At 31.9% G+C, this 8,527-nt stretch overlaps 1 protein-coding gene across 1 annotated transcript; it reads left to right on the top strand.

Moving 5' to 3' along the window:
- The first annotated feature begins 4,510 nt into the window (after positions 1-4,510).
- LOC101589407 (olfactory receptor 6C3-like) lies at positions 4,511-5,449 on the top strand. The gene has a single exon (XM_004648175.1). The coding sequence runs from the start codon at positions 4,511-4,513 to the stop codon at positions 5,447-5,449; it is 939 nt and encodes a 312-aa protein (XP_004648232.1).
- The last annotated feature ends 3,078 nt before the right edge of the window (positions 5,450-8,527 follow it).

The raw sequence follows: 8,527 nt of genomic DNA, 5'->3' as shown, positions 1-8,527 counted from the left end.
AGACAGAGACACACACAGAGACAGAGACACACACAGAGATAGAAACAGAGTCAAAAAGAGAGGGGAAAGGGGAGGGAGAGAGAGACAGACATGGAGATTATATGTAGAAGAAGGAAGAAAAAAGTTTGCCATCTATAAGAAATGGTGAGAATTCCATGAGATCAAATCGATAGTGACACAGAATTCTGTCATTACTTAGTCAATTTTCTAGGAGCAACTAAAGAAGAAACCATTCTTTCCCAAAAAATGTCCAAAAAATTTTCTTCACTAGTGGAAATGTATAATAACCTGTGCTACCCACTGCATTAGACACTAGCTCTGGGGCAGTACAGAAGCAACTGAGTTTAAGAAAAATCAAAGAATCATAAAAGATTACTCCAAAGAGAATAAAATTGAAGTAGAATCATTGGATAAGTAGCAATGAATGAAAGTGCAAAAATTCCTCACTTCTAATAGGCTGAACTAAATATGTGAATATGCTGAGGTAGAAAAGACAGTATCAAGTTATTTAAATAACAACAAAATTTACAGATATTTATGTTGGAATAGCAAAAATGAAGATTGAAGGGAGATGATATGAAGCAATACTTAAAAGTTAGGAGTACATTAAAAGCTTTACAGAAAGGTACGCTTTTGTTCCAAAAAGTGAGAAGTCCAAGCATCTCAGATGAAGACTGTATTCAAAATAATTCCATTCCCAGCAAAAGATTTCACATGAATCTTATTAGAATGCTGAGTTACAAGTGTCACTAACAGAGGCTTCATTGTATTTAAAAAGTTAAAAATAAGAAAAGCCCTTAAAATACGTTGTAACAATAAGAGATTAATATGTTAAATGTTTCTTACTGATAAATGACACAATAAACTCAATGATTTTCATACATTATCACATTTAATTTCTGCAGTCTCCCATAAGTTAGAGTTATCAGCCTTCTCATTTTATAGATGGGTATGTTTATATTCAAAAAGATCATATAAATATTCAAGTTTGAAAATAAATTGTATTTGTTCAGCCTCAAAATCCATGGGGTTGATGATATTATCTGTATCAATAAATGAATTGGAATATCATTATTCTCTGCTTCAAAACTTTTAATTGATTTATAATATCCAGCATTGCTTAGGATACAATAAAATCATTGATTCTTGGAGCAATATGGTGAAATGTCTATCAAAATTTAGTTTTCACATATATTATGCTAATAGTTATAAATATGTAGTTGAAATCATAAGAATGTTAGGTAGTATTGTATGTGATGGTGTAAATTCATTGTAACATAATTCCTTAACTTTCATTGAAACAAAATCTTTAAATTATATGTCAGTCTTCAGTGGAATTTTATGCAGTGATTTCCAAAGAATAGGTTTTCTATAGAAATATTGATGAGGAATTATACTCATTACACATTGGTAAATGAAAAACAAAATACAAGGAAAGTTGCAGAATATTTCTTGAAATAAAAATGTGCAAAGAATTACAAAAATAAAATAATTCTTTCAAGGATTATGAATATAATTGTGTTTGTAGGTGAATGCATAGAAAAAAATGTCTGATAGAATATATTCTAAATGTTTCATACTGGTTAATTTGAAAACAAGAGTGAAAATGTAAGCTTTATTGGAAAAATCAAAGACTTTTATATATGTAACTATGTACTACTATGACATGTGAATCTTATAACATTGTGTATTAATTTTAAAGAGGAAAAGAAAAAACTAAAGCCTCAACTACTCTTTTGATTTTTATAAAAGTACTTAAACTATACATACTTTTTCACAGTACCAAGGATCAAACTTTAGACCTTGTACTTTCCAGGCAGGCACTTATTCTGCTGAGCTATAACCTCAACCCAAAAGTACTTGGAATATTTAACTGATTTATTCTACTCTGTGGTGCCAGAGATGTACATATGTGAAAAAGTCACCCTCAAAGAGGAGTCCAACTCTGGAATTGTTCAATTCTGAATTTTACCAACCTCAAAGGAATTAAGAGAAAATCATCCCTTGTGTATATGCAGAGTCAAAAAGTATATTAGGAAAATTTAGTACAGCCAGAGGCCAGACAGGCTGTTTGTACTAGTAGGTTAGTGTGCTTTTGCTTTTATTTCACTGTGTGGCTTGGCTTTGTGGAAAAATATGTTATGGCATTTCTGCTTCTCATGAAGTTAATCTTAAATCCATCCTTTCTTCAATCTAGTTTCTTTGTGATTTATGCAGTGACAAGAGAAGGTAAATTTGTGTTATCTTTATGTACCATTTGCTTTTTATTTATCTAGATAATTTCTAAATACTTTACCTTTAAGAGTCTTAAAGCAGCAAGCCCAGATATTTTACCTTATGAAGTTTGAGAAATAAAATAGTGAGTCTTGGAATTCATGTCAGAGTAATTTTTCTGTTTCCATGGGAAAACAAAATGAATAAAAGAGAATTTTTTTTTTTATTTGTAACCAACAGTGCTAGAAATACTATGTGAAATTTAGCCTGCATGTTCTCTACATGAAACAGTTTTATGGAATAGATTGAAGCAAGATTCAACTATATGAAAAACTGTCAAATTATGTAATGAATACAAATACTAATATTTAAAATAAATCAAGAAAAATTTAGGGCTATTTTTCTGATGCATATTATCTGACATATCAAAAAATATACTTTATAGTAATCAATAAATGTGTTTTTTCTCCAATCTAAACATTTATTTCATAAAAAGTTGCAAGATGCATCAATTACCAAGTTAGCATATTATTGCTTTCAGTTTTACTAGGTTTCAGTTATTGTACAATCACACTGACAGACTCTGCATTTCCGAATGCATTTTCATATATTGTGATCATCATACCACAGCAGTAATTGCACCATGTTTATAGCAGCACAATTTGTCAAAGCTAAATCTTGGAAACAGCCCAAATGTCCGTCAACTGAAGAATGGATAAAAAAATGTATTTTTACATCATGGAGTATTTCTCAGCTATAAAAAAAGATAAATTGGAGGCTCTTTAAAATAAATGAATGAAGCTAGAGACTATATTGGTAAGTAAAATAAATCAGATCCACATGTGCAGACATGGTATTATGTTGCTAGTGTGAGAATCAGAAAAAGTAATTAAAATCTAAAAGGTACCAAAAAACAAAAATAAGCATATCCCTAAAAAAGGATGTTGACATTAAGAAAACTAAAAGCACAGTGTCAGGTTTATTACTCATCACGTGCAGAACCATCAAGCTCTTCCTACAGAAGCTGAGTACTTCTTGTGCAGACTTTGCATTTGTCACAGGCAGCAGTCATAAAGATTACAGTTTAGAACTCTGGGGTTTCTATAAAGTAAGTCCTCTAAAAAAAAAAAAAACTTCATTCTAATTAGTTTCAGAAGTATATTTTCTAATATATAATTGTATATTTTGGAATCAAATATTGCCTTGTGAATTTTTTCTCGTCTCCAAAGAATTTAAGAAAAATATGGCAAACAGTAAAATAAAAATAGTCAATTGTAAAACAATGGATGTAAAATATAACAGTGTGTAATAAAAGCATATTATTTAGCTCTGTCTTGTGTGTTTTACTTTTTCTGCCATTTTTATCAACAAATTAAATTTACTCCTGTTTACAACCAATACTATTTTATTCTGTATTTTTGCAGCTTCAGTCACATATATTTCCATGATTATGCTTAAAGGAATATATAATAAAAAGGCTGGCAAGATAGCTCAGTGGACTAAATAACTGCATTTAGGCAAGTGCAGGGACTTGGTTCATTCCCTCGCACTACATGCCATTGTAAGCATCATTCCGCCTGTAATTCCAATTCTGGGGAGGCTGAAAACAGAAGGATCACTGGGAGTCAGAGCTGTGCAGTGAGATCCTGTACGAAACACACTTAAAAAAGAGCATTTAGGCAAGTGCAGGGACTTGGTTCATTCCCTCGCACTACATGCCATTGTAAGCATCGTTCCGCCTGTAATTCCAATTCTGGGGAGGCTGAAAACAGAAGGATCACTGGGAATCAGAGCTGTGCAGTGAGATCCTGTACCAAACACACTTAAAAAAGAAAATATAATAAGTATAAAATTATTGCCATTAGTATTAAGCTTTTATTGTAATTAGGTAACCAATTTCCATCAACAAATTATATAAATTTCTAAGTGGCATCAAATTAAAAGAAAAATATACTTAATTTCTAAAATATGTAGATTTGGAAAATGAAGAAAAAGTCTTAATATTATTGTAGAAAGTGATAATTCAAATGTATACTGAAAATACAGTAAATTTGATCATATAAAGAGTTTTTGCAAAAAAGAATAAGGGGAATTTAAACATGATCAGTGAATATAAGATTTTGCTTTGTGATTTAAAGGAATAGGTATCACAAAAAGTTTTGTAAGTATGTGGGCCCATTCCTTCATTTCAAGGGAGATATTTTCTACTATTCTTGAAAAATCAAATCCTTTACATTAAACACTTTCTTTTGCTTCATTTTTCAGCTATAGATACGGTTGAAAGAAAAAAGTCAGTATGAGAAACCACACCATGATTACCGAGTTTGTACTATTGGGTATATCAGACAATCCAAAATTGCAGCCTGTAATTTTTATATTTTTGTTTATAGCTTACATATTAAGTATCGCTGGAAACCTATCCATCATCATTCTCACCTTGTTAGATTCACAGTTGAAGACTCCCATGTACTTCTTCCTACGAAATTTTTCCTTCTTGGAAATCACATTCACCAGTGTTTCCATCCCAAGATTTTTGTGTTCAATAATTACTCAAGTCAAAACCATTTCCTATAACAACTGTTTAGCTCAATTATTTTTCTTCATCGCCTTGGGTGTGTCTGAATTTTTCCTTCTAACTGCCATGTCCTACGATCGTTATGTGGCCATCTGCAAGCCTCTGCACTACACCACCATCATGAGTAAGAAAATCTGTATGCTTCTGGTTCTGATGCCTTATGTGGCAGGATTTCTGACCATTTTCCCACCACTCATGCTTGTCCTCAAGTTGGATTTCTGTGCTTCCAATGTCATTGATCATTTTTCTTGTGACTACTTCCCCATCTTACAACTCTCATGCTCAGATACGTGGCTTTTGGAGATGCTTGGCTTTTACTTTGCCTTTGTCACTCTGCTCTTCACGTTGGCATTGGTGATTCTTTCTTACATATGCATCCTCATCACCATTTTAAGATTTCCTTCTGCCAGTCAGAGGAAAAAGGCTTTCTCTACCTGCTCCTCTCACATGATTGTGATCTCCATCTCTTATGGAAGCTGCATATTCATGTATGTGAAGCCTTCAGCAAATGAAAGAGCATCACTGACCAAAGGAGTAGCTGTTCTCAATACTTCAATTGCCCCCATGTTGAACCCTTTTATTTATACTTTGAGGAATCAACAAGTAAAACAAGCCTTCAAAAGTTTGATGCATAAACTAATGTTTTACAGAGACAAATGAAACTTGTTATTTTGAAACTGACTCAATAACAAAAAACTATGTGAACTGTCTTCTTGTGTCATGTACCACTGCATAACTTTTGGCAGTGCTGAAATCATTAGATCGTGCTCTCTTCAACCTGAACATGATCTTGTAGTGCTATCCTTTCAAACTACTTGAAATTTTCTTGTAACTGTTTATTTCCAATTTTCAATGCAAAATCAGTGGCTATAAAACATAAATCATTTCACTGGTTATTATTAATTAAAAATTTTATCTTAAAACTTAGAGGAAAATGCCTTTTAAATAAATTTATTCTTCTCTTTTACTAACATAGTTTTCCTTTTAGTTATTATATGCAACAGCAAATTGCAAACATCTACAACAAACTTTTTTTTGCATTGTATCTACATAACTTTTTAATTTATACAATCACCAGATGGCCTTTGGTATTTATTTTTCTATGTATAGGAAATCTGAAGTTTATGATGTCTTCTATTTTTCTAAAACTATTTAACACTACATAATCATTTCTTTATGTTCTTTTTTAACCTATATATGCTTTTGAAAATATATAAAATGATATGTATTACATAGTCATCCTACTGTTATACAACTTTACAGTGTGATGCAAAGTAGTAGCAAATAGTAATATCTTTTAGGAAAATTGTTTATTCCATGGTAATTTTGCAGTAAATGTTTTTATATATTACTTTATTGAATGTTTATGGATAAACAGAAATACACATGTCTAATTTTGTTTTATAAATAGGTAAATTGATGCTTTAAAAATCAGAATGGCTTTTTTAAGCTCACTGAGCAATAGTAGTCAATATGAGCCTGATTTAAAAATCAAACAGCCAGTAATAATGTGTGCTTATTACTCCAGCAATTAATTGGTGTGAAGATTCATAAATCTGAGGCCTGCCTGAATAACACAACATGACCCTGTCCCCCCAAAAAAACCCTATCAAATGACTGAATATGTAAATTCTTAGTACAGTGTGTGTCTAATATATTAATTTCTCCATGTTAAACAAAACAAACATTAAAACTGAACTTTTTGCCATATTTTAGCTACTTTACTATTACATATCTTATTTGCATGTGATCATGTACTTATTGTCTTTTGTGGGATTTTATAGTGACATATAAATGATAGCATAAATCAAATAAGATCAGAAAAAGTGCCACTGATGTTAAGCAAAAAACAGGAAAAATTCTTATGAGAAGGCAGACTTTTAAAAATGGAGATAATGAATATATTCAGTACAATGCAATGAATTCCCATTTTGAAAAATGTCATGGACCTTAGAGATGCATATTAGAAATATATCTTTTGTACATGGTTGCTATCTCTGCTTCTAAAATAATGCAAAGGCTAGGAGAGGGAGAATTTCACACTTGGTTTTGACATTTGGTTGATGTATTTTCCTATTTCTTCAAACACTGTCTCCAAGAGTTCATTTCCAATTTCTATACTAACATGTATTATGTTTGTATTCCTTTTTGGTTGGGGTACATTCCACTTCTGGGAAATTTGACTGACTCAGTCTATTTAACTAGTAGCAGACAGAATCAGTATAAGATTATGTAGTTCATACTACATAAATTTTATGCAGAAACCATTCCAAATAATCTTAAAACACCTTTTTGTATAGTTTTCCACTTTAATTTCTCTCTCCTCAATTTCTACATTAAAAGCAATAATCCATTCTGGATAAAATGGGAAAATTAAGATAAAACTTTGCCACCAAAAAGCAAACAAGTCCAGTAGAAGAGAAAAAATAAGTTTAGAAATTCTGATCTCCATTAAATATAACAGTGGCACTGGGTAATATTTTCATTATTACACCCATTCAAAATTTGATGAAATTATTTGAAAATCATAGATAAATGGACATATAGAAGTGGAAATGATTAAATTTCAGCTTTGAGTCTATGCTCAATACCTCAGCTCTTAATTAAAATGTTATATTTTGAAACGACATATAAAATGGCAAGAATAATTATGTTGTTTTATTCATTTTTGACAGGTTCATGTACACTCAGAAAATTCTTGTATCTGTGTCACTGTTTTTCTGTTTGTTTTGTTTTGTTTTTTTGCGGTACCAGGGATTGAACCTGTCAGGACCCTGTGTTTGCCAGGCAACAATTTATTCTACTGAGCTATCTCCCTGGCCTCAAATTTGAGAAGGGTTTTTTGTTTTTGTTTTTGTTTGTTTGGTTTTTTTGTTTGTTTGTTTTTTGTTTGTTTGGCTTGTTCAGGCTGCCTTAAGGGCGTGTAAATTAGGCAGGTGGGGGTGGGGATCAAACCACAGTATCCTGCACCGGACTGCATTTGCATGAGCAAGCACTTAAACAATTGAGCTAACCAGCAGGCCATTCCCCCATCACTGTTTTTAATCAAATACCAGCTGTATAAGTGATGTGTTTCAGTTTTATGCACATTTTATTAGCTTATGAATGAATGGAAAGTAGTAGATCTCTCCAAGCCCTCACTCCTTATTTGAGGGTAAGGATAGAAAATTTATAAATGTAATATAAGAGCTAAATGAGATAAAATATAAAGAGTAAAATTTTGTGATCACTGGACTATATAGTGCCTATAGAATCACTATGAATGTTTCTCCCCAAGCTGACAAATAATCCTAACTAGAAGCAACATATATAGAGCTTTCATGGGGACTTAGTGCCACATAAATTAGGGAATACATCTATTTATAAAATTTAATGTTCAAAACATTTGCTGAAAATTCAAGAGAAATAGAGAGGTAGAAGTTTCAGAAATGAAGTATCACATTCATAGTTACAAAACCATTAAATGACTAATTTGCATTTTTCTTTCATTTTGTCTTCTACAGACTGCTTTTTATTTAATTTTTATTTCAAAGAGAACAGAAAAAAAATAACAGAAGGGCCAGTGAGATAGATTAGTGGACTAAATGCCTTATTAGGCAAACACAAGGACTAGAGTTTTACTCCTGACACCATATGCCAGGCTTGCCCCTCCCCTGGGCACACTGAACCAGCAACTAGTCCAGATATTGTGGTGCACATCTGTAATCCTAGCACTGGTGAGGCCGAAAACAGGAGGAT

Source organism: Octodon degus, unplaced genomic scaffold, assembly GCF_000260255.1.
Source record: "Octodon degus isolate 3935 unplaced genomic scaffold, OctDeg1.0 scaffold00358, whole genome shotgun sequence".
Classification (NCBI taxonomy): domain Eukaryota; kingdom Metazoa; phylum Chordata; class Mammalia; order Rodentia; family Octodontidae; genus Octodon; species Octodon degus.
The sequence above is the reverse complement of the archived record's forward strand: the minus strand, read 5'-3'. Positions and strand labels throughout refer to the sequence as shown.

Coding starts and splice junctions, on each gene's coding strand:
- LOC101589407 (XM_004648175.1), top strand. CDS start 4,511: ATGAGAAACCACACCATGATTACCGAGTTTGTACTATTGGGTATATCA.